The sequence below is a fragment of the Delphinus delphis genome, chromosome 3, assembly GCF_949987515.2.
Source record: "Delphinus delphis chromosome 3, mDelDel1.2, whole genome shotgun sequence".
In the NCBI taxonomy this organism is placed as follows: domain Eukaryota; kingdom Metazoa; phylum Chordata; class Mammalia; order Artiodactyla; family Delphinidae; genus Delphinus; species Delphinus delphis.
Genome location: NC_082685.1, coordinates 97865785 through 97892803, shown reverse-complemented (window position 1 = coordinate 97892803; position 27019 = coordinate 97865785). Strand labels below are relative to the sequence as shown.

Below are 27019 nucleotides of genomic sequence, written 5' to 3'. Positions count from 1 at the left end.
TATGACTAAAACAGATTTTGGTTTGTGTGCCAGATTTACTTAATTTAGCAGTGTAAAATCCGAATTCTAATGTTAAACTTTTATATAATGATTCGAAGTTTTTTAAAAAAAATTTATTAATCCATTACATAGTTCTGGAAATTACTGGAGTTATTATAATCACTCTGGTAGAAACAAGAAACTTTGGCCCAGAATATTTAACAGATTTTCTAAATAAAAAATAGTGACTGTTAATAAATGGCAAATTATCTTAGAATTTTAAAATATAATAGTATCCTGAATGACAGAGTCCTATAATCTTTCTCCTAATCACCTCCTGAGGAAGAGAGGATTTTTCTAAAATTTCACAGAGAAATAGCAAATTGGACACACAGTAAGCTAAGCTAAAGATTTTAGGAAAAGAAATTCAGGTATAAGAACCATTTTTAAGACAAACAGAAATCAGTAAAGTCTTGGTAGATGACCATTAAGATTAATATTCAAGGTTAATTTTATCTTTGTTTTCAAGGGTTCCCTAAATAAATCACTGATTAAATTTATAATCTATTATTTTTCAAGAAAAATAATCAAGGCTTTCCTTTAGTATTAAATTAATGAAAATCACACTGAGAATAAAGTTAACATGAGTATGAAGAAATTGATACATAGGGTATTTTAATTTCATGCTCCAAACAAGTAAATCTTAACATCCAATTTTAATACTTTACAAATGTACATATATAATTCAAATTGAAATGAGAGAAGCCTAAAATGGATATATTCAAGTCACTCAGTAAACACGTTATATTGCTCAGCTATGTTACACATGAGAGATACATACAGAAGTGCTTAGATCCATTGACAAAGCCAGAGTGTGAATAAGTGAATACTGGGACTGGCTAAAACGCCAAAGGGAGGTGGGGGAGCAACATGCTGATTGGCTTTAAACAGGCAAACTTACCTAAGGACAAGCTGAAATCAGGATAGGGATAAAAAACAGATCACCGTCAGTAAATAAAGCACTTTTGAGTCAGCTATACAAGCTGAATCAGGCTCTCCCTCATCCTCACCTGCAATAAATCTAAACTCCTTTGCTGTCACGCAACTCACAGATCACAGATGGGCAGTTTTGGACTTAGACAAAAATAATGTGTAAGGCGGAGTAAAGATGGCGTACTAGGAGGACGTGGAATTCACACCTCCTCACAACTAGGGCACCTACCACAGACACCTACGGGAAGAACCCCAGCAACCGGGTAGGATGTGGGGCGTGCGGGCAGTGAAGGAGGAGGACAAGTGGAGGCGGGACGGGACTGGCGCCCATGAGGGGTGGCTGGGGGAGGGGAAGGGATCCCATGCCTGAAGGGGGAAACTGGGGGACCACTGGGCAGAAAGGATTGAAAGGGAGCGTGGCCAGGTTTCCCCTGCCCACTTGGGCCCCGGGGAGCCCGCTGAGATCCCAGGCCTGATCCTCTGCCCACCGAGGCCCCCTCCAGCCACGCGGGTCCTGAGGGAGTGGGAGGGAAGGGAGGGGGAGCAAAAGTAAAGGCCAGACCTCCAAGATGGGCACCCCTGAGGGGTGGCTGGGGAAGGGGAGGAGTTTTTACACCCAGTGGGACCCACCCATGGTTAGGGGTCCAGCGGCAACAGGGGAGACCCTCGGGGAGACGGTGGGGGAGGGGCACAAAGGAACTGAAGGGAACGTGGCCAGTGCTTATCCTGTCCACTTAGGCACCAGGCCTCTTGGGCTCCCAGGCCTAAGCCTCTGCCTTCAGAGCCTCCCTGCTGCTACACAGAGCCCAAGCCCCGCCCCTACACCCCCACCCAGGGCCCTACCTCTACACTAGGAGACCGCCTCCAACACGCTGGGCCTAAACCCCACCCACACACCCTCACTAAGGGCCTTACCTCCAAACTCCAGAACTCCACACTCCAGAGGCCCTCCTTTCCACATGCTGCCTTTCCCCTTCCACGCAGGTCCTAAGTAGAGGCCCTGTCCAGTGCTTGAATGTCGCCCTGCCTAGGCCCCACCCCCAAGGGCTTCCGCTGGATGCATAGGTCCTGAGCCTAGGCCCCGCCCCACACTCAAACGTCACCCCCCAACCCACCTAGGCCCTGTCCCACCCTAAACCCCGCCCCTGCCTAAGTTCCACCCCCTGCCTAAACTCTGCCTCCATAGCCAAGGCTTTTTTTTTTTTTCTTTCCGTTTTTCCTCTTTTAGATTGGGGTTCTATTTTACCTTGTTGATTCATTGTTGTTGATTCTTATACATTTTTAGTTTTCCTAAAATCTTTTTTATAATTTTATTTTATTCTTTATACTTTGCTATTGTTCTCTCCTTTTGGTTTGTTTCCCCCCACCCCTTCTTTTTCTGTCATGGTTTTATTTTACCTTGTTACAGTTGTTTCAATTATAGTTTTTGTTTGTTTGTTTGTTTGTTTGTTTGTTTTGCGGTATGTGGGCCTCTCACTGCTGTGGCCTCTCCCGTTGAGGAGTACAGGCTCCAGACACGCAGGCTCAGCAGCCATGGCTCAGGGGCCCAGCCACTCCACAGCATGTGGGATCTTCCTGGACCGGGGCACGAACCTGTGTCCCCTGCATCAGCAGGCGGACTCAACCACTGCGCCACCAGGGAAGCCCTCAATTATAATTTTTCCTAATATAATTTTTAATCTTTCTAATTTTATTTTGTTTTTATTCTTTGATATTGTACTGCTTGCTTGCTTGCTTCCTTCCTTCCTTCCTTCCTTCCTCCCTCGCTCCCTCCTTTCCTTCCTTCTTAACTGCATCACAAAGCTTGCAGGATCTTGGTTCCCAGGCCAGAGGCTGGGCCTGAGCTCCTGTGCTGGGAACTCTGAGTCCAAACTGCTGGACTAACAGAGAATCTCAGACCCCAGCGAATATCAACAGGAGTGAGGCCTCCCAGACGTCATCTCAGCACAAGACCAGGCTCTATCTAACTGCTTGCAAACTCCAGTGCTGGCCATTTCAGGCCAAACAAGCAATAAGACAGGAATACAGCAGCACACATCAAAAAAGAAAAAAAGAAACGACAAAAAAATATGTTACAGACGAAGGAGCAAGGTAAAAACCTACAAGACCAAATAAATGAAGATGAAATAGGTAACCCACCTGAAAAAGAATTCAGAGTAATGACAGTAAAGATGATCGAAAAATCTCGGAAAGAGAATGGAGAAAATACAAGAAGCATATAACAAGGATCCAGAAGAACTAAAAAGCACACAAACACTGATAAACACCACAATTACTAAACTTAAAAATACTCTGGAAGGAATCAATAACAGAATAACTGAGGCAGAAAAACGGATAAGTCAGATGGAAGATAAAATGGTGGAAATAACTTCCGGGGAGCAGAATAAAGAAAAAAGAATGAAAAGAATCAAGGACAGTCTCAGAGACCTCTGGGACATATTAAACAAACCAACATTTGAATTGTAGGGGTCCCAGAAGAAGAAGAGAAAAACAAGGGGAATAAGAAAATATTTGAAGAGATTATAGTTGAAAACTTCCCTAATATGGGAGAGGAAATAGTTAATCAAGCCCAGGAAGAGCAGAGAGTACCATACAGGATAAATCCAAGGAGAAACACGCCAAGACACATATTAATCAAACTATCAAAAATTAAATACAAGGAAAAAATATTAAAAGCAGCAAGGGAAAAGCAACAAATAACATACAAAGGAATCCCCATGAGGCTGACAGCTGATCTTTCATCAGAAACTCTGCAGGCCAGAAGGGAGTGGCAGGACATACGGAAAGTGATGAAAGGGAAAACGCTACAATCAAGATTACTCTACCCAGCAAGGATCTCATTCAGATTTGACAGAGAAATTAAAATATTTAGAGATAATGAAACGTTAAGAGAATTCAGCACCACCAAACTAGCTTTACAACAAAAGCTAAAGGAACTTCTCTAGGCAGGAAACACAAGAGAAGGAAAATACCTACAAAAACAAAGCAAAACTATTAAGAAAATGGTAATAGGAACATACACATTGATAATTATCTTAAATGTAAATGGATTAAATCCTCCAACCAAAAGACCAGACTCACTGAATGGTTACAAAAACAAGATCCATACATATGCTGTCTACAGGAGATCAACTTCAGACCTAGGTACACACACAGACTGAAAGTGAGGGGATGGAAAAAGATATTCCATGCAAATAGAAATCAAAAGAAAGCTGGAGTAGCAATTCTCGTATCAGACAAAATAGACTTTAAAATAAAGACTATTAAAAAGACAAAGAAGGATGCTACATAATGATCAAGGGATCAATCTAAGAAGAAGATATGACACTGTAAATATTTATGCACCCAACATAGGAGTACCTCAATACATAAAGCAAATGCTAAGAGCCATAAAAGGAGAAATTGACAGTAACACAATCATAGTAGAGGACTTTAACACCCCATTTTCACCAATGGACAGGTCATCCAAAATGAAAATAAATAAGGAAACACAAGCTTTAAATGACACATTAAACAAGAGGGACTTAACAGATATGTATAGGACATTCCATCCAAAAACAACAGAATACACTTTCTTCTCAAGTGCTCATGGAACTTTCTCCAACATATATCGTATCTTGGGTTACAAATCAAGCCCTGGTAAATTTAAGAAAATTGAGATCATATCAAGTATCTTTTCTGACCACAATGCTATGAGACTCGATATCAATTACAGGAAAAATCTGTAAAAAAATACAAATACATGGAGGCTAAACAATACACTACTAAATAACCAAGAGATCACTGAGGAAATCAAGAGGAAAACAAAAAATACCTAGAAACAAATGACAATGAAAACACGACGACCCAAAACCTATGGGATGCAGCAAAAGCAGTTCTAAGAGGGAAGTCTATAGCAATACAATCCTACCTCAAGAAACAAGAAACACCTCAAAGAAAAAACCTAACCTTACACCTAAAGCAATTAGAGAAAGAAGAACAAAAAGACCCCAAAGCTAGCAGAAGGAAAGAAATCATAAAGATCAGATCAGAAATAAATGAAAAAGAAATGAAGAAAACTATAGCAAAGATCAATAAAACTAAAAGCTGGTTTTTGAGAAGATAAACAAAATAGATAAACCGTTAGCCAGACTCATGAAGAAAAAAAGGGAGAAGACTCAAATCAACAGAATTAGAAATGAAAAAGGAGAAGTAACAATTGACACTGCAGGAATACCAAGGATCATAAGAGATTACTACAAGCAACTCTATGCCAATAAAATGGACAACCTGGAAGAAATGGACCAATTCTTAGAAAAGTACAACCTTCTGAGACTGAACCAGGAAGAAATAGAAAATATAAACAGACCAATCACAAGCACTGAAACTGAAACTGTGATTAAAAATCTTCCAACCAACAAAAGCCCAGGGCCAGATGGCTTCACAGGCAAATTCTATTAAACATTTAGAGAAAAGCTAACACCCATCCTTCTCAAACTCTTCGAAAATATAGCAGAGGGAGGAACACTCCCAAACTCATTCTACGAGGCACCCATCACTCTGATACCAAAACCAGACAAAGATGTCACCAAAAAAAGAAAACTACAGGCCAGTATCTCTTATGAATACGGATGCAAAAATCCTCATCAAAATACTAGCAAACAGAATCCAACAGCATATTAAAAGGATCATATACCATGATCAAGTGGGGTTTATCCCAGAGGTGCAAGGATTCTTCAATATACGCAAATCAATGTGATACACCATATTAACAAACTGAAGGATTAAAAACAATACGATAATCTCAATAGATGCAGAAAAAGCTTCTGACAAAATTCAATACCCATCTATGATAAAAACTCTGAGAAAGTAGGCATAGAGGGAACCTACCTCAACATAATAAAGGCCATATATGACAAACCCACAGCCACATTGTTCTCAATGGTCAAAAACTGAAACCATTTCCACTAAGGTCAGGAACAAGACAAGGTTGCCCACTCTCACCGCCATTATTCAACATAGTTTGGAAGTTTTAGCCACAGCAATCAGAGAACAAAAGGAAATAAAAGGAATCCAAATTAGAAAAGAAGTAAAACTGTCACTGTTTACAGATGACATGACACTATACATAGAGATTCCTAAAGATGCTACCAGAAAACTATTAGAGCTCATCAATGAATTTGGTAAAGTAGCAGGATACAAATTAATGCACAGAAATCTCCTGCATTCCTATACACTAATGATGAAAAATCTGAAAGAGAAATTAAGGAAACACTCTCATTTACCAATTCAACAAAAAGAATAAAATACCTAGGAATAAACCTACCTAAGGAGACAAAAGACCTGTATGCAGAAAACTATGAGACACTGATGAAAGAAATTAAAGATGATACAAAGAGATGGAGGGATAAACCATGTTCTTGGATTGGAAGAATCAACATTGTGAAAATGACTATACTACCCAAAGCAATCTACAGATTCAATGCAATCCCTATCAAACTACCAAAGGCATTTTTCACAGAGCTAGAACAAAAAATTTCACAACTGGTTTGGGAACACAAAAGACACCGAATAGCCAAAGCAATCTTGAGAAAGAAAAACAGAGCTGGAGGAATCAGGTTCCCAGATTTCAGACTATAGTACAAAGATACAGTAATCAAGGTAGTATGGTACTGTCACAAAAACAGAAATATAGATCAATGGAACTGGATAGAAAGCCCAGAGATAAACCCTACACATACGGTCACCTCATCTTTGATAAAGGAGGCAAGAAAATACAATGGAGAAAAGACAGTCTCTTCAATAAGTGGTGCTGGGAAAACTGGACAGCTACATGTAAAAGAATGAAATTAGAACACTCCCTAACACCATACACAAAAATAAACTCAAAATGGATTCAAGACCTAAATGTAAAGCCAGACACTATAAAACTCTTAGAGGAAAACATAGGAAGAACACTCTATGACATAAATCACAGGAAGATTCTTTTTGACTCACCTCATGGAGAAATGAAAATAAAACCAAAAATAAACAAATAGCACCTAATGAAATTTAAAAGCTTTTGCAGAGCAAAGGAAACATTAAAATGAAAAGAAAACCCTCAGAATAAGAGGAAATATTTGCAAATGAAGCAACAGACAAAGGATTAATCTCCAAAATATACAAGCAGCTCATGCAGCTCAATATCAAAAAAATAAACAACCTAATCTGAAATGGGCAGAAGACCTAAATAGACATTTCTCCAAAGAAGATATACAGATTGCCAACAAACACATGAAAAGATGCTCAATATCACTAATCATTAGAGAAATGCAAATCAAAACTACAATGAGGTATCACCTCACTCTGGTCAGAATGGCCATCATCAAAAAATCTAGAAACAATAAATGCTGGAGAGGGTGTGGAGAAAAGGGAACACTCTTGCACTGCTGGTGGGAATGTGAATTGGTACAGCCACTATGGAGAACAGTATGGAGGTTCCTTAAAAAACTAAAAACAGAATTACCATATGACCCAGCAATCCCACTACTGGCATATACCCTGAGAAAACTATAATGCAAAAAGAGCCATGTACCACAGTGTTCACTGCAGCATTATTTACAATAGCCAGGACATGGAAGCAACCTAAGTGTCTATTGACGGATGAATGGATAAAGAAGATGTGGCACATATATACAATGGAATATTACTCAGCCATAAAAAGAAACGAAATTGAGTTATTTGTAGTGAGGTGGATGGACCTAGAGTCTGTCATACAGAGTGAAGTCAGAAAGAGAAAAACAAATACCATATGCTAACACACATATATGGAATCTGAAAAAAAAAAAAGGTTCTCATGAACCTAGGGGCAGGACAGGAATAAGGACACAGATGTAGAGAATGGACTTGAGGACACGGGGCCGGGGAAGGGTAAGCTGGGACGAAGTGAGAGAGTGGTATGGACTTGTATACACTACCAAATGTAAAATAGATAGCTAGTGGGAAGCAGCTGCATAGCACAGGGAGATCAGCTCAGTGCTTTTCGACCACCTAGATGGGTGGGATAAGGAAGGTGGGAGGAAGATGCAAGAGGGAGCGGATATGGGGATATACATATGCATATAGATGATTCACTTTGTTATACAGCAGAAACTAACACAACACTGTGAAGCAATTATAGTCCAATAAAGATGTTAAAAAGAAATGTGTAAGGGTGTCTTACCCTCAAGGAGAGTATGTGGGTCGCAAATTCTGTACCCAATATATCTAACCATTGTAATCCTCTAAGTACGGTCTTTGAATAAACTGTTGCATGTGGGAAATACTATTCTGATTACAGCAATTGCCTGCAATCCAAGAAAGATCCATTTATCCTTTCACTCATGTATATATATTTCACATACACACAGAGAAATCTTAGAGAATCAGTTGTAGGAAATGTTCATTATTGGCAATGTAGTATAGTGGGAAAAACAGAGGCTTTGCAGTCAGACAGACTTGGGCTCAAACCTTGGTTTAGTTACTCTTATTAGATATGTAACTATGAGTAAGTCTATTTACATTTCTGAGTCTCATTTAAGGATCTGTAAAGTCAGGGTAATACATAAGACAATTATGAGGATTACACGAACACACAAATGATGACAACTACTTCTAACTATACAAATGGATGCACAAGGGGGGAAGGAGTTGGGGTCAGAGGGTCTTAAATTGCCCCCTTTTCCCAAGAAGGGGGTGGAAGTTGTGAACATGACCAAAGTGATTCATGATCAAAGCCAAATAGAAGCATGGTGAATCCAACTGTATTTTAGACAGTTACTGTCAAATGTTTTCTTAGACAAGAAATAAGAGGAACCCAATTTGAAGAGCTAAGAGCAGCATGGCTTCACAAATGGAAAGAGAGTCAATGACAGGTGCAAGTGGACTGTAAATCAACGATATTACATACAATAACTCTAACTAATATTTACTGAGTGAATACTATTTGCAAAATCCAGTACACACATTGCCAAACACCAGAAACCCAGTTCTTAACTACTCTAGAATCATTCTAATCCAAAGTAAAGAAAACATAGAACAGGAAGACAGCACCAGTAACAGAGAGATAGCACCGGTAAAGAACAAGTAGAATATGGTAATAAAATAGACCCCAGCTGGATAGCAGGGATAAATATTTGAGCTTTCCTGGGAAGCAAGAGGCCACTCATTTTAGGGAAAAGAAGGAAATGAAAGCTATAGTTGCTAAAACCCAAAATGGGCATGTGATTCTCCAGGGTCTTTTATTTTTGGGGAAGAGCAGTAGAAAACAAATTCTAAATCCTCAAATTCCACTGACCTGGTCACTGTGGACTTGACATGTTAGTTTCAATGAAGGGGGATGACACGGGGCAGAGAACAGGTGAAGCAGTCTGGACATAATGCTCACTGAGTCCAGATGAGAAAATTTCAAACTGGATAGCACCAAATGCCTTAATAAACCAGTCCTACTCTGTTCTAGTTTCTCTATTTCAGGTTACATAGCTGCTCATATTGTTCTAGTTTTATACTGACTAAAACAAGAACTGAAAAAGAAATGGTTCTTATCCTAATCTAACCTGCTTGCTTTTGTTGATTCTACGCTTACTCCAGAAAAGAGATGTAGACCAATGGTTCTAGAAATGTGGTCAGCAAACATCTGGGATTTCCAGAGACCCTTTTAGGGGGTCTGCATAATAATAATAAGACATTATTTGTCTTTTTCACTGTGTTGGCATTTGCATTAACAGTTGAAAACAATGGAGAATAAAACTGTTGTGAATTAGCACAGATCACTGTAGCGGTTCTAAACTCTAGTAGTCATTGTATTATTCACTACCATATACTCGGGAAAAGAAAGAAAGTTTGCTTAAAGATGTTGATGAAGCAGAAAAACTACTTTTATTAAATCTCAACCCCTGAGCATATGTCTGTTTAATATTCTGAGTGATGAATAGAAGGAACGCATAAAGCACCTGCAAACCAAATTATGTTATGATGGTTGTCTGGAGAAAAACTAGTTGGGCAATTAATTGAGTTGTGAGCTAAAGCAGCCACTTTTTTAATGGAACACCATCTTTACTTGTAAGACTGCGAAACAAACTATGATTCAGATTTGGGCATTTGGAAGCCATTTTCTTGAAAATGACCAAAGCCTGACAGTTTAAGGAAAACAACTGACAATATTTGTCGCTAATGATAAAAATTGAGCTTTCTTGATAAAATTAAAATTTTGGGCAACTTGTACACTCCTTGATAAGCTTGATAGTTTTTCAATTCTTAAAAGCTTTGTGGATGAGATTGGTAGGAACAGCAATAGGAATTTTTGATACTACATAATAAAATATGTCAACATTTGGAAGATCTGTATAGCTCAGTGAAACAATATTTTCCAAATGACCAATACAAGATGTTATAAAGTCATTCATGGGTAAAAGATCCATTCAAAGTACAACAAAGACCAATGGATTTCCATAACACAGAGTATGCAATGCTCACTGATGTGTTTTAGATTCACACAGCAACTAATCTTTAAGAAACTATTACCTTTTGTTGAATGTTGGTATAGCATCAAAGAAGAATATATATAATTATCTGAAAAACCTTTTAGGGGCTTCCCTTGGTGGCACAGTGGTTGAGAGTCCGCCTGCCGATGCAGGGAACACAGGTTCGTGCCCCGGTCCGCGAAAAGGAGTGTTTCAAAGGTTTTTTTTTTTTGCGGTACGCGGGCCTCTCACTGTTGTGGCCTCTCCCGTTGCGGAGCACAGGCTCCGGACGCGCAGGCCCAGCGGCCATGGCTCACGGGCCCAAGCCGCTCCGCGGCATGTGGGATCTTCCCGGACCGGGGCACGAACCCGTGTCCCCTGCATCGGCAGGCGGACTCTCAACCACTGCGCCACCAGGGAAGCCCAAAACACTCCTTCTTTATACACATGCATATCTGTGTGAAGCCAAATTTTCTTCATAAATGTCAATAAAGACAATATATCACAAGATGAATGTAGGAATTCAGCTCTCTTTTATTAAGCCAAACATTAAAGAGACTTAAAAAATGTCACACATCTCACTATGTGTTTTTTGCTTTGGAAAATATACTTATTTCTCATAAAAATATGTTATTTATGTCATCATATAATAGGTTTATTAGTTATTTTAAAATAAATATTTAAAAATTTCTCAGGTTTAATTCTTTTTATGGAAAATATCAGTAGATGTAACCCATATAACAAAAACCCTTTAGTGACCTTAATAACGTTTAAGCATTTGAAAAAGGGTCCTGAGACCAAAAGGTTTGAGAAGCACTGAATGTAAACTAATTGGGACAGATGTCATCTGGCCATAATTCTCTCCATATTTCCTAAGGGAAAGGGAATAAGGAGGGAAAAGAAAGGAAAGGGGATATACTGAATAGTAGGTATCCCACTGGCTGTTTTCATACACATTAATTTACCTCATTCATTCCATACAACAGCCTAATAGCTATGAATATCCCTATTTTACAGATGAAGAAACTGAAACTCAGAGAGGAGAGGTGACTTGCCTAAAGTCACAGCTTGTAAGCGAGAGAATTAAGGTTACACAGCATGCACCTTTTTGATCCTAAAGTTCTTATTCTTTCCACTACCTTATATTTATGGCAGAATCCCCCCACTAAAATTCGTCAGTGGCCAATCTAAACCCCTAAATGCAGAGCTTTGGTCTTTTCTGTAATTTCTGTTATAAATCTAAATATCTAATTATTTTACTTATTTCTAATTCTTCATTTTGACTTGTTTTTAACCACATCCAAAGAATGCTTGGTAGACTTAAAAATGGCTGTTAGTTGAATTTAGAGAACAATACACTAATTTTCTGAGTGTTAGAGTTGTTTAGACATAATATACATAGTCTCACAGTTCTTTCAACCTCACGCTAGTCAATATAAAAGGGTAGATTTATATAGTGAAGGGTCTGTCTCTTTTGCTTTGTAGGTTCATGTTAGCAAGCATTTATTCAAATATGCATTCATCAAATATTTATTAAAAAGTCTACTGTGTTTACCAGGCTTTGGTAACATGAAACATGAAAATACAAAGATTAATTTCTGATGATTTGAAATAGAATTATGGCCCTTTCAAAGCTTTACAATTTTATGGAAACCTTCTCTGTAATTAGGTTTGATCAGAGCTTTTCTTTTAAATGAAAACCTTAAAATGAAGAAACTAACGTATGCTTTAGTGAACACTTAATGATTATATTTTAATATTACTGTATTGAGTTCTTAGAAAATGCAAGTAGTAATAACAATGATCTGCTGCAGGAAGGATGCATTCCAGCTTGCTTTCTACCATGTTAAAGGCACACTGGATGTTTGGAGGAAAGGTGAAAATTCATTTCAGGGGGAAATACACTAGGAAGTCTGAACTTAGCCACAGATCTAAGCCACATTTTCCAGTTGAACTACATCAATTAGCAAAGCTGATGTTTTGATCTCCTTCTGTCTGATTCCTATGCTATAGTGTTCACTGGGTTTCAAACCCAGGAGGGTAAGACAGGGGTATTATTTTGGTACAAGGTACCAAAAGTTGCAAGGGGATTTTGAAATCGGATTCTTTCTCAACTGATTCTGAACTTGAGAGAAGACAGGATGGTATTTATTGGCCCAGAATTCCCAAGACTTCTGTGTGTCGGATACTATGTTCACTTTATATATATTATTATCATTCCATTTTTCAGACAAAAAAACTGAGGCATAAGGAAGTTAACTTGTTTGAGGTGATGCTATATTAAGTGGAAGAGCTGAGATTCAAGCTCAGGTCTATCTGACTTTGTACTTCTAACCTCATCTCCACACTATCTCTCTGCAAAGGATATGATTCTAAATGTTATACAGGCACTAAAAATAGGAAATAAAAAGAGTTATTATCACAATCTGCCTTCAATGACTACAGGTTTTAAGTTTATTTGGAAAAATGTAGATGTCTTAGAATATAGAAAATGTTTAAAATAATACATTCTTATATTGATATTCAGTTACTAGCTAAGCCTATTCATTTTTTCTTTCTAGTTATATTTTAAAAGATTTTGGGCTAAGGAAAAAAAAGGAAGAAAGAAAAAATATAGTGTGATTGGTGTCTTCAGTTTCTGAGGAAAAACAAAATTCAATATGAACAGCAGCAGCCCCTGGTGGTCTAAGGGGAAAAACATAGTGTATCTATTATTATGGGGGTTGAAATATGTTTTTAAAAAGAATATATGTACATATTTAGCCATTTGACTCAGTTCTCAACCCAACACATTAAAAAACAGATGCTTTGAAAAATGATCTGTTGGCAAGATGCTTGTTAAAATTTTATCAGTTGAAATATTAAAATTCATTATGAATTAATTAACACATTATATAAAAATAAAATGTTTTTGTTTCATCGTTTTACAAAGTACTATACCAGTGGTGATTAACACTGGGAATTTTGTGTGTCTTGATGTGTGTTGCTCAAAAAGAAACTAAATTTATAGGATTACCACTAAATTGATGACATTTTCTGTCTTCACTCTTGAATTCAGTTGGCAGATGTTTCCGAGAACAAAAAGTTCCATCTTATTACAAAACATATTAAGCAGGTTTTCCTGCCAGGCATGTCTGACATGATGTTTATTGCCTAGACCAAATCAATCCCCTTAATAAGCCATAATATATGCCAGAAAGTACATTATTTCATAGTTAAGGAAAGTTGCCACATGAAAGACGAAGTATTTTGATCTCTCAAGCTCTGCTCCTAATGCATCAGAAATGTGCTACATAATCCAATAGTTAGTCACATCTATTTAGACTCATTTAGTAGGTAAAATAAAACTATACTTTGCTAATCTTAAAGTTTTAGGCCTCGATTCTACTTTATTTCTGCTGGTGTATACTAGATATTTGCAAAAATTTCACAGGAGATTTTGGCTATTTACTGGATGCCAGAGAAAGAAAAGTCAAATACTTGAATATTCTAGGAAAATAAAATGGTTTCAGAGATTAAACAATCATTGAGTGAAATATAAGTGAGTTGAATTTGGTTGCTAAATCACTAGATAGAAATGACTTCCAGTGGCATCTGCACGGAAAAGAAGAGGTACAGAGGAGAAGAAAGGATATTTATTAGCCTTCAGCAATATTTTGGACATAGTCCAAGTCAGAGCATCAAAAACAGATTTTTTTTTAAAAGAAAGCTTCAGTTTATCAGAGCTGGCTGTTTCTGAACAATTGCAAAAATTCACATGAATGCTGAAAAAAATCAGTCAGAAAACTAGACACCAAATATCTTGCGTGTTAAGGAATAAGTTTTTTGATGGATGTCAACAAGCAATCAATCCATAAATATTTGAGTATCTTCAATGTGTAATGCCAGGCTCTGCCAAGATTCCTATTCTCTAAATGTCTCCTCCACATTTGGATTTTTCCTTCTGTGGCCATATGATCTCCCTTCCCCCTCCACTTCTAGTAGTTTTATTTTTTTTAACGTTCTAAGTCTAATCCCTCTACTTTACTTCCTATCACTACAGCCCACAACTAAGTTTCTTAGGGAAGATATATTCAAGCAATTCTAACACAACATTACATAGATCAGCATCAAATCGCTTTTGCCCATATTCCACCTACATACTATAAAGTCCTTTTACTGATCTTCTTCCTTAGTCTGAATATTTGTCCTCTTATGCTACAGTTTGATACCAGAATAACCCTCATTCCTATGCTGCAAGTCACATTATCTAGGTATCCCTAGACTAAGGCCTAGTCTTTTTGCTTTAGTCTCCTTCCTGGGGATTGGATCCTAGTTAGTAGATTTAGCATCAGTTCCTGACTTTCTTGCAGTATGCACTGTACTACTGTAAAAACTGGCTCCTATCTGCTTATTCATAAGGATTGATATGCAATTCCAAAATCTATAAAGCATGCTCAAAGGATTGTAGGGCTATAATGGAAAGGCATGAAAGATAAATTGATAATAATATTATGAGACAGAAGAGATAGCTCAAGATAGAACATGATAAATTCCATTCAAGTTAACTAATCATGACAACTCCCAACAGTGTTAGTAAGGAGAGGTCACTGAATATGATGGGTGTGGATGAGTGGGATTTCAGCTGGGCACTACAACATGGACAGAATCTGAATTAAGGGAAAGAACAGAAAAGCAAAGTTACAGATTCCATAAAGCACAAAGTGTATACAGGGTAGAGCAAGTACAATAGCCTGGCTGTACTCTTATGAGCAAGTGTGTAAAACAGAAATAGCAATAGGTTGGCATAAATATTTCCATTTTCATCCATAATTTTAGCATCATGATGATATAGCTAAAAAAGAAAATAGGGTATCTCACTTTTATATATTCAGATGAAAATGTATAGGTCAATCAAGGTATCAAATAAATCATGACAAACCGATTTTTTTTTTTTTTTTTTTTTTGCGGTACGCGGGCCTCTCACTGTTGTGGCCTCTCCCGTTGCAGAACACAGGCTCCGGACGCGCAGGCTCAGCGGCCATGGCTCACGGGCCCAGCCGCTCCGCGGCATGTGGGATCTTCCTGGACTGGGGCACGAACCCGTGTCCCCTGCATCGGCAGGCGGACTCTCAACCACTGCGCCAACAGGGAAGCCACAAACCGATTTTTTATCATTAATTTTCAGAATGTCTTCTCAGTTACTGGATTAGGTAGGGGATCAACAATGTAATTTTTCTTCGTTTTGGTTTCTTTGAATGTTTCCTCACAGAAGATCAAGTAGTATACTTTAATAATGCAAGACATATTAGAGAAAGCAGTAGTAGTTTGGGATTTTAATCCTGGCTCTACCATCCTATTTATCAAATAAAAAATTATTATGAAGGCTCTGTTCTACAAATATTTATTATTATGTTTCTGTTCTAGGCTCTGGGTTACAGCAATGAAAAAAAACAGACTAAGTCCCTGCCCCATGGACCTTACGTTAAGAGCTATGTGACCTCAGGAAATTTACTAAGTATTGACTCTTAGTCTCCTCATCTGTAAAATGGGATCAGTATTATTGATCATATTAAATTTTTTAACACATTTTTGACTGGAGATGTATTGCGGCCACAGGCACTAGTTTCTGCAAAAATCGCCTGGTCAATGTGTTAACATTATTATTTATATATTATAAACATACTAAATAAATTGTTTACTGACAGTTACTAGTGTCCATTAAATGATAACTGGTCAAAAATCTATATAATCATCAAACGTAGTTTACTGTATCATATCATGCTTTTATTATAATTGGTTTAATTTTCATATTTCAGATACATATTTTATTTTCAACCAGTTAGAACAATGTGGTAAAGAGGAAAGAGAGCAAGAATCTACAGTAATCAGAAGCACTAGTTTTAACACTTAGTTCCATCATTTAGTAGTTCTGTGATCCTAGACAAAAATGTACCATCTATGCATCAGTTTCTTTAACTATAAAATAAGGGTGAAATTATTTGATTTACCTAGCTCATGGGGTTGTTCCAAAGAATAGATGATTGATTTCAAAATGTAAATGGTTAAGAAGTATATAAATAAAAGTTAATTCATCCTCATCACATACATGCTCTGTGTCTGAAAATTACAAATACATATTTGGAGATATGTAGAGGAAAGGAGAGTACTAGAAGTCACTTCTTGCGTGGATCAAAATTACCTAAGGATTAAGGCACCTGACACAAGATGAACCATTATTCTCTTTCCCACTACAGGATCATGCCTTACTATCTAGAAGTATGTTTGAAGAGTGTCAGCTTAGCTCTGCTATTTTGCACAATTCTGGAAGATTTTAAGAGAAAGGGTGTTTATTAAGAAAAATAACATTCATAACTAAGACTATCAGGTATAAAGCTGTGTTATCTACATGAGTCTATTTTTGTCTCTTAGTGCTTTCAATGAAAACCTAGACGAGTGAAATGGGACAAGAAAGAAAGAGGCAAAAAGACATGATAAGAAGTAAAAATAGCAGGAGTGTAGAAGAGATAAAACAAAGAAAAAAAGACAAAGGGAAAGGTAGATCTTAATGAAGCGACATAAAAATATTTTTTTCCCTTGGTACAATAAAAAAATAGATGCAGAAATAAACAAAACAGACGTGAAAAAAGAATAAAGAAAATGCACACATACAAGAGAACAAAAGAGAAAAATTAAAGCAATAGTGACATGATAAAGAGAAAATAGAAAAGAAATAAAATTTAAAAGACAGATGTCAGAAATAGATGATTAATCTGTACATATCATAGGCAAATAAAAGAAACTGTTTAAGAAGTAAAAAACTTAATACGCAAAATCACTTTTTGTTTGCATTTTACATAGAAAACTGAATATTGCGAGTGATTTGTATATTTCAAAAACTTACACAATTCATTTTTGGAATCCAGATATAAGGGGGAATTTTTTTTTAAATTCTATCTTAAGATGGTGGTTGACAGACTGGATCATATTAATTAGGAAGCTCAGGACAACCAATAGAGAAGAAGGTGACATCAGGACCCTGATGCAGTCATGGCAAAGAAAGGCAGTAATATAACTACATGAACAAGCTACTTATGAATTCCAAATCTAATCATTGTTTTTGTTTCTCAAACAATATATTAAATAGTGAGATGCTTTTCAGACATTTAAATATTGTAATCTGCCTAACTTTTGCTTGATTCATTGTATGACACGCTTTAGGTAGTCTTGATCTGGATATATTTTGGGGGGGTCCTGAGAATTTATATGCTGCTTAACTGTCCTAACTTACTCAACAGACTGACCTATAATCAAATGTGTCGAATGTCTGGAGTGCAATTCCCAAAAGTATAGCGATTATGCCATGAACTAGAAGTAAAATAAAGAAAATAACTTATAAAGCTACATATTTTGCCTCAAAGGTGGTATGAAATATTTTATTAATGAATTTTAAAGTAAATGTAAAAATAGCTCAAGTTGAATAATCTGAAACTTTATTACTATCTCACAGTATAATTTATAAAATGTTAAATTGTCTATATTTAAATGTTCTGAATTGCTCACTTTTGAAGAACATATCAATTTACTATTTTACTTACCCAATAGCATTTTGGACATACTGTACTATTAAATTATATTTCTAGCACCCATAATAAGGGCTTTGAAAATTGCATGAATCTGTCATATATATATAATGCACAGTGGTATATCAAGCAGAATGTGTCAAAGGGCAAATAAAATTGTTTGTGCCCCCTATAGAATTAGAATTCCTTGGGCAGCACTGCTATAACGATCCCATGCTGCTAGCATTACAAAGTGCAAAGGTTCACTGGATAAGAAAAGAGCAAAGGACAGAGTTCCCTCATTACACTATTCCTAAACTATTCTAGCTTAAATATTTATTAAGATATTAATTACTCTTCCTCCCTCCATCAGCCTTCAGAAGTTAGGCTGAGAAACTGTGGATGGATGGTTGCTCATAGGAAAACAATGCATTAAAACTATAACCACCCAAGACGAAGACTGATGTTTGTACAGTGCATTATTAATTGATTTTGAGACTTAAATAAAATATCACACTGAAATAAGAATGCGTGTTGTTACTTTGAATAAAAAACAGAAAACATTTCAAATAACACCCTTGGGAAATAAATCTTTAAAAATTAACACTTAAAAAAATAAACAAAATAATTTAAGAAAATAAACTATAAATAAAGAAAAGGAATGTAAAATTGCTTAGAACAGGTCTGAACATATGGAAGATTTTCAATAAATGTTAGTTGCTGTTGTGGTTTAAAAAAAAAGGAAAAGGAAATAATGAAGGAAAGTAATGATCTTGCTTATTACTTACTCTGATATACAACTGCATCATTTCTTTTTCCCTTTGGGGGTTACGATACTTCTCGTAGAAATCACGTCGCTTCTTTGTTTCTTTAGAGACTTTATCTTTTCTTTCCCGTTTTTCTGCTGGTTCATCTGAACTATCAGAAGATGACTGTACATGTATCTTCGGCTTTTCTACTTCGATATAGTTTTCATTGGGATTCAGTACTATTACTCCATATCCTTCCTGTTTTGAAAGCAAAAAAGGCAGCATAATTTAATATTAGAAATCATTACAATTCATAAAAACGTTCTTAAAATCTCAGTGATTTAATATAGTTACATATTCACTAAAATATTCCTTTATAATATAGTTTTAATTTCTCCAACAGAAAGTGATTTAAAATTATGTATTGTGTGTAGAAATAAGCATAGACTGTCTATAAGATCAAAAAGACATAATTGTAACACATTAAAATAATAAAGCTTAAATTAAAAAAGTACTAGATCTCCAAGAACCCCCAAAATGATTCAAATAAATTATCAAATAGCAAGTACACTTTCAAACCACATTAATATTTATAATACATATTTTGAGAAAATAACCTCTTTGAAATTGAAGTTTACAATTCCAACCACATTTTGCTGGATTTCTGTTCCTTTACAATTGCACTTTAATGAGTATTTTTTATTTGTTTGAACTTAAAAAAAGAATAAGCAATTAAAGAGGAGTAAACAGCCTACAGATTTACAAGTCTTTATTATCAGGAACACAGAATGTCTACCTATGCATACTGGATTCTTTTCGCCTCTCTTCTTTCAGGAAGGCACACAAATCACAAAACAAAATAATGTTTTACTGTAATGTATGGAACCAAGTTTTTAATCCTGAAATTTCTTTTATTTTTCAACTACCATAAAAATTTCTCTTTATTAAGAACTAGTACCAGGAAACAAGTTACAGAATTTAAAATACAGCTTATTGAGCTATTATATTTTTTTTAAAGTTTTAAAAACATGTTTTCCTGTCTGACTTAATTCTAGCAAGGCAAACCTTTCTATAGTTATAATTAAAGAAACTTTTGGCACTTATATTGTAAATGATGGAATAATCTAACCATGAGAAAATAGAGAAGGATAAACAATTACCACTGACAAGCCACACATATTTTTGAAGCTATTTATATCTTGTCTTTTCTATTCAATTCTGTACTGTGGGTGCCCTATTTTGTCTGGTAAAATCTTGTAAGGTCATACTTAAAACATGCGTTATATTATGTTTAAAAAATAAGAGCTCTTAAAAATAAAGCTTAAAAAATTCTCATCCTTACTAAAAAAAAAAAAAAAGTACATACTTTTCCCAAAACTGTAACTGTAGAATCTTCTACATCAAGTTTAAATTTAATTGTTTTTTGCCAAACCAAACATATGATAATTAAAAAAAAAAACTGAGAGCAGTAATACAAGCCAATATTAAGCATAGACTCTATTGTCCTTATTTGTAAATATGCTACATTGCTACACATTGTTGGCTTTTCTAATAGTTGATTTCACAAACTACATACAAACTTCGTTGGGATTGTTTCAGTTTCCCCCCAATCAGTTGATATTATTGTCTAAAACCATGATATGGTTTGGAGATTTTCAAGATCACTGAAGTTTTGATTTTAGTGATAGGGCTGTTAATTAAGATATAGTTGTCTTACACATATGAAAACTACAGAATAATATATACCAAACTGATAAACAAAATACCACATATTCCTCAATATGTGTTTAAATAAAACCTTTCATACCTTGTTCATGAAAGGCTTATAAAACACTTTACAAATTTTTAAATTTAAATGTTCATTAACAAAACACAAGACAAGATCGTTTTTTTAAGTTTCTTAGCTGGTAAGTCAAAGTTTTACCAACAAAAGATATTTTATTTGGTTCTGCTTTATTCTAATCTGTATAGCTATTCAAAAGTCTTGTAATTCATTGTGATCACTGTCAGGTAGACATATTGTCACTCGGTGATTTTCTACAGTTGGACACACTTGACTAGTTATTAAAATCACATTTGAAGGAAGTTCCTACCCCTCTTCCTTGTGCCTCTTACAACTTTTCACGCCCTTCTCAAATTTCAGCTATAACTTCTCCTCCCACCAAAAGTAAGTTAAAGAACACTGTTGCACTCTGCTAAACAGGCTGAAATAGAGGCATTCAGTACACTGCCTCTGGTGTAAGGAACATAGTCAAAAAAGGTCACCATAGGCCAAAAAGAAAATTGCCTCCTTACTAGATTCTCTACCGTGAGTAAGTGGTCTCCTGTCATGTTTCTTCCCTGCCTTCTCTGAGTGAACTGAACTTTACACACACACACACACACACACACACACACACACAGCCTTTCATACTTACAAGAGTTAGGGTTAGCAAGACCAAAACAGAATCTTAGAGTTCTTAGAGATGAAAATAGTGATATATTACATTTTAATGATAATATGAAAAATTTCAAACTCAAGGTAACAAAGTGGGACTTTAATAAATTGATAAAACATGAACATCATCTTTGCACAATGAATAAACTCCAAATAAAGGTAAATTCTTTAGACAAAATTTATAGTCACCAAAAATGAGAAAGCTATCACCCTAGTTTATAATTTAATCACTAGAAATAATATTTGCATAATGCCAGATTTATTTGAGCAGAAGTTTTTACTTTAATTTTTGCAAATCATAGATTGAGAAATTATTGTGCCTATTTGATTTTAAATGAACTATGAAATTTGATATGTCCCATCTAAATAAGTATAAAAACCAGAAACACATAAATCATCAAAGTAGTAGTATTTGTCTAAGTTATCGATTATGTAACTGAAAATTACATGACTCATTTCTCCAATTTTATAAAGACATGATGTCAATTTTTCACCAAGGCATCAACAGATGAAAAATGATTCTATTTTTAAATCATGACTATATAAATCAATTAAATAATTTTTATCATATAAATTTCAACAATGAATGCTTTTCTTTAAACGTTTGATTTATTCAGAAAATATTTTATCATTTAGATATTTCATCTGCAAATTTAATTAATGGAATAACAATCAAAAAATATTCAGGAACATTTTCTGTGGAAATGAGAGCTAATTTTAATAAATGTCTCTGTTGCAAATTCAATTACCATTCTGTAAAAAACTTACATTTTTCAAATAAAATTTTCCTGATAATTAATGCAATATTCACAGAGACCATTCATAACTATTTTATGAGTAGGAGAAAGCTGGAGCAACAAAATAAAGTTAACTATCCCACCTAAAGATATGTAGTAAAACTTCATCTGTTCCTCTTTTTCTCTGCCACATGTAAACATTGTCCAAAAAATCCTTTTACATAATAAAGCTACAAAGAGCTTTTCCATGTTAACATTAATATATGTAAACTAAGGAGTCAAAGTAAATAGTCAGAGTAAACAAAGCAGACCACAAACCAGAAGTTAAACTTAACTGTTTTAAATAGAATGATATCAATTTATATCTTAAACAAAGAGAATAAACACCATTTTAAAAATCAATTCTTTCTATCCCAAGTAACTCAATCAGTGCACACAGAAATAAGTAAGAGGAGATCCTAGTTTAACCTTTAACAAATGTACCCATAAAGTTTTATAAAACTACTCTATATAACCAGGCGTCAAATATAATATCATAAAAGAACTGTGCACTGCCACTCCAAAGGAGATCTCCATAATTAATGCTTAGAACATTAAACATTTTATATTGAAGTATTTTTAATTTAATTATTCCTTAAGCATGCTAAATTTCTCCTACGATGAAAATTTTGGTCATTTCAAATGTACATGGAAAGTTCTGTTATCTTTACCAAGATAAAGTGATCAAACTGATTATCTAACATTCTACAACTAAATAAATAAAACTTCTGGCATCTTTTGTAATGATTCACCCAAATCAATTCCAATATCCAACATTTCAAGGGACAAAGCATACATAAAGTTGTTAATTAACTCTTATGTTTGATCGCACAGTCTAATAGAAGATCAAGGTGATCAAGAGGACAGATATTGGTAAAAGTAAGCTTTAGCTCTTTAATTTACCTCATCCTATTTTCTACCCTTTTGTAGCTATAACTATAGTTTCATTATTAAACCTGTGTTTATAAGGTATAAACCATGGGATCTTAATCAGAAACTCCCAAAATTTTACTGCTTGACGTAGCATTTTATTCATCACAGTGCTTGCTGTGATTTAAACAGAATACACAGGCCTCTGGGCCTCCTTTACTTTGAAGTCTATAGATGCACTTACTAATAAATAATAGTTCATTTATCATTCAATCAACAAATGATGGCTTAGGTCAGGGGTCTAGAACAGACAGGTGATGCGAAACACAAAGAACCAAAGAGGAAATCTTGCTTAAGAAATTAAATCAGTACAGAAATGCACTTATGGAGAAGATTCTACAAATAGATAAAATTTTAAAATGCCTGGCCAGAAACAGAATGTACTTTTGACCCCAATGAAACCTTGCCAAAACTGAAGATTTATCTAAGTTAATTTGCCTATTAATTACCAATTATAAGGAAATCGGAAAATAGGAGCAAATTCTACATCTTTTCAAATCTCTTGTGGTTGGCTACATAAAAAATCAGCTGAAAGTACTCAGCTCTACATATTAACCTGCCAATACTGCCAAGCCACATGTGACCAAAGAGGTCAGGGGCCAGAGTATAATCCTTTGACCTACGGAACTATCTGTTTTGGTCTTCAGGCAAGGCTCCGTAAGAGATCATTTTACACAGATTTATCAATCACATTTTTCACGTTCAGCATTCTATCTGCTGGGTTTGAAAGAAGATAGGTGCCCATCCTCAAGGGAAATGAAACCCAAAGTGTCTTATCTATAAACTATATCTACTACTGTCCATTCATCTTTTCTGAAAGATGTATGTTGTGTTTCTTCTCATCTTTTTCTCAAGAAGGGTATGTATATGTCACTGTTGCAACATCCTAGGTGCAACAGTGAGATGAGGTCATGACAACCAATCAGAAGTCACTAGTGAAGCGTTAAAGTAAACATAGCTGTTGGAGCTGCAGCTCTGCTTGAAAAATGCCCCCTCCATTATTTCAGCAATTTTCTCAAGACGTGACCTGGGACTGAAACGCCTGAAATGTCACTTGACTCTGTTTTGTGCTTCTTCCCAACTGCATTTAGGTAACAGCACCCTGCTAATATTTTGTAAAATGTCTGTCATGACCATGCTTTGACTTGTAGTTCCCTAAATTCTAATGTTGTGTTCCACGGTATAAAAATACCATAATGTGAACCAACATAGATTACCCAATAAGTTTCCAACTTCAAATAGCTCATCAAGTTAGTCAGTAAAAGAAAACATGCCACAAAAAGTTTTCGGAGGACCACCTGTTGTCTATTATTTTTACATAGCACTTACTCATAAATCATAACACAGGGTAATTAATCAACCTGTCAAAGAGAAGGTCAAAGGTTATATGGTAGAGTCAGAAGGTCATGCATGGGCTGATAGAGGTCAGGGTCACACTGCATTCCTCATTATCAAGTTGGGATGAGAGACGGCCCAAGCAAACAAAAGTGAAAGCAGATGGAGAAGAGAGTGGATAAAAAAAAAAAAGAAAAGAAAATTTCACAAACAAAAAGAAAAGTGAAAGAAGACTGTCTGCTGCTTTCAAGTAGAGAATAGAAGAGAAAAGAAATACACTGAAATGTGCTCAAAGAAGCTCAAGAACATAAAGAAACTACAGTTTCATTAATTAAATAAGTCGAATATAACTTTTCTTGGTCATTGTATTAGTGCATACTAAGCAATATTAGAAAATATATGTTTGCCATCTCTATACCTTCCCTAGCTAGTGTACCGGGATAAATTAAGGTAAATGCAAAGAGTTCCAAAGGATAAAGTACAATTACAAAAAAACTTATTATAAGAGGGTTTTTTCCCCTTTAATATTGTTTCAGCATTATAACACAGATGCAAATAGTTTTAAGCCATAGGATAATTTTTGAGTATGCTACAAAGATATCCACAAACACAAATGCATCATAAAAGTCCTTTTGAATAACAAAACAGTTATAAAATATTCTATTATTACGCTGGCCTGAATTAGATGCAGAATACTGTGCAAAATTAGCTGTCACCCTTTGCTCAAAATCTTTGTTAATCTCATTTTGAATGTTTGCAGCTTTATCAACACATGCATCAATGTCAGCTCCTTGGTTACTGAACCGCTGTAGCTGGAAGAAGATATAATTAAAATGTTTTGGCACAGAAAAGGTGAAATTGTATCTTCCCTTGTTCCCTTAGGAGTCTGTAAAACATGAAGGATATATTGACAAACACACACCCTTGTCTCCGGTTCTGACATCAGGTCAACCAAGTGCTATTTATTTTAAAACATTTACTTTGCACTTACTCACATTATCACCTGCTCTGTTTCTAACTTTTCCTAGGCTTTAGAACGTTATGTTGCTTAAATATCACAAATTTCTTTTCTAATCATCAATATCTTATTTATCAAAGCATTCCATATGTACAATAGCATTATAAAAACATTTACCATTCATTATAAATGGCAGAAATATGGTTTAATACTACAGCATTATGAAATATTTTATATTCTTTGCTTCTCATTCTCATAAAAAGACACAAACATACATTAAACTAAAAGAAGTAACAAGTTACAACTGTTGCCCAGTCAGTGACAGATCAAAATGCCTAAGTGGATACAGGGAACCCTATGGACACACCTCCTTTATTACATGTTCCCAAGCCGACTTGAATGGACAAATTTATCTTATGAAATGTATGTTCTGCATGCTAGCTATGCCTTTATGGTTTAAAGTCTTAAATGTTCTCTTATTAGCATTATAAAATTGTGTAAATACTGTAGCTATAGATGGTAGGCACATGGTCTTTCAAAATATCACTCTTACCCAATCATATACAATACAAACATATTGTTTTTAAGTTACTCTTAAAACCTGCTTACGAACTGTGGTACATAAATCATTTTATCTTAAAATATGTCACCTTTCTCTTCTATTCCCTCAATTAAAATAGCATGTCTAAAATATTTTTGTTGTTTTTTCAAGAATATATCAGTACTTTGCTTGTGTTACCGAAGTCCACGTGCAAGCATGAGGACATAATGAAAGATCCCAAGTATTCACTGAGTCAACCATTCTTTAAACACTGATTTTACACAACAAGTATTTAATAAGCAGCTACTATCTACCAAGCACTATGCTAGGTACAGTGCTATACTTATGGTCACCTTTCATTTTAAGATATTTCCACTCAGGAGAAAATTCCAAATAATAATTAAGTACAAATTCCTAAAATTTCTACATGAAGCCATGTTATTCTTCAATAGGAAGAGGAATATGAAAAGAAAAAAAAAAGAAAAAATCATTATAAAATATTTCTAAAGCCAATCTAGCTAGACTTTCAAGGATGAGTAATCATAAATAGTAAGCTGTGTTTGTGTTACGAGTATTATTTAAACTTACTCCATCACAAGGAAAGTGTACCTCTTAGGAATGTGTGTGTGTGTGTGTGTGTGTTTGTGTGTACATGCACATTGTATATACATCCAGATATTTTAACAAATAAAACCATTTCATAATCTAAGGGAAAATCTTTTAAACACATCTACCTCCTAATAAACAGGTGCAACTGAGTACAGCTATGAATTCCCCTTCCCACACTGACCTATGTCAGAAGATCTTCTCATACTTCTTCTGCTAAATAATTTAATTACTTATGAGTTATGGTTTCTTTGTAACCTTTTAAATGACTAACTCATTAAAATGCAAAAATATGCAAAACATGATGTCACCGGGTCAAACAGCTGTGTTGGTAAAATTATGGCTGTGAATGTCCCCAAGAACATGAAAATATTAATAATTTATGTTGCTCATTAGATGGCAAAAACTCTTTAAACAGATTTAGAGACAGATTAATTTTGTAATCACAAAATGCTACTCTACCTCATGGTAACAAATCTTTCTACCATCTGTGACCCTTTGGTATATATAAAACATATAAAAATTCATAATGGCTTAAAGTTTTTGCATTATAATATGCATATTCAGGAAAAAGTGTCACAAGAACCTGAAATATGGAGGTAAAAGACTTTGTTTTGGGAAAAAAACCCACAACTACTCGCCAACATTAATCACAACTTAATTTTCCTTCAAAGAGACAGGACACAATAATAGCAAATAAGTTATAGTATGAGACA

At 35.2% G+C, this 27019-nt stretch overlaps 1 protein-coding gene across 3 annotated transcripts in view; it reads right to left on the bottom strand.

The window, feature by feature from the left end:
- Positions 1 to 27019, bottom strand: part of ARB2A (ARB2 cotranscriptional regulator A) — a 425303-nt gene that overhangs the window by 231038 nt on the left and 167246 nt on the right. For all 3 annotated transcript variants that reach the window (XM_060009155.2, XM_060009157.2, XM_060009156.1), the window contains one exon: positions 18760 to 18978. In XM_060009155.2, the coding sequence (XP_059865138.1) occupies positions 18760 to 18978 (219 nt within the window). The remainder of the gene's footprint in view (positions 1 to 18759; positions 18979 to 27019) is intronic.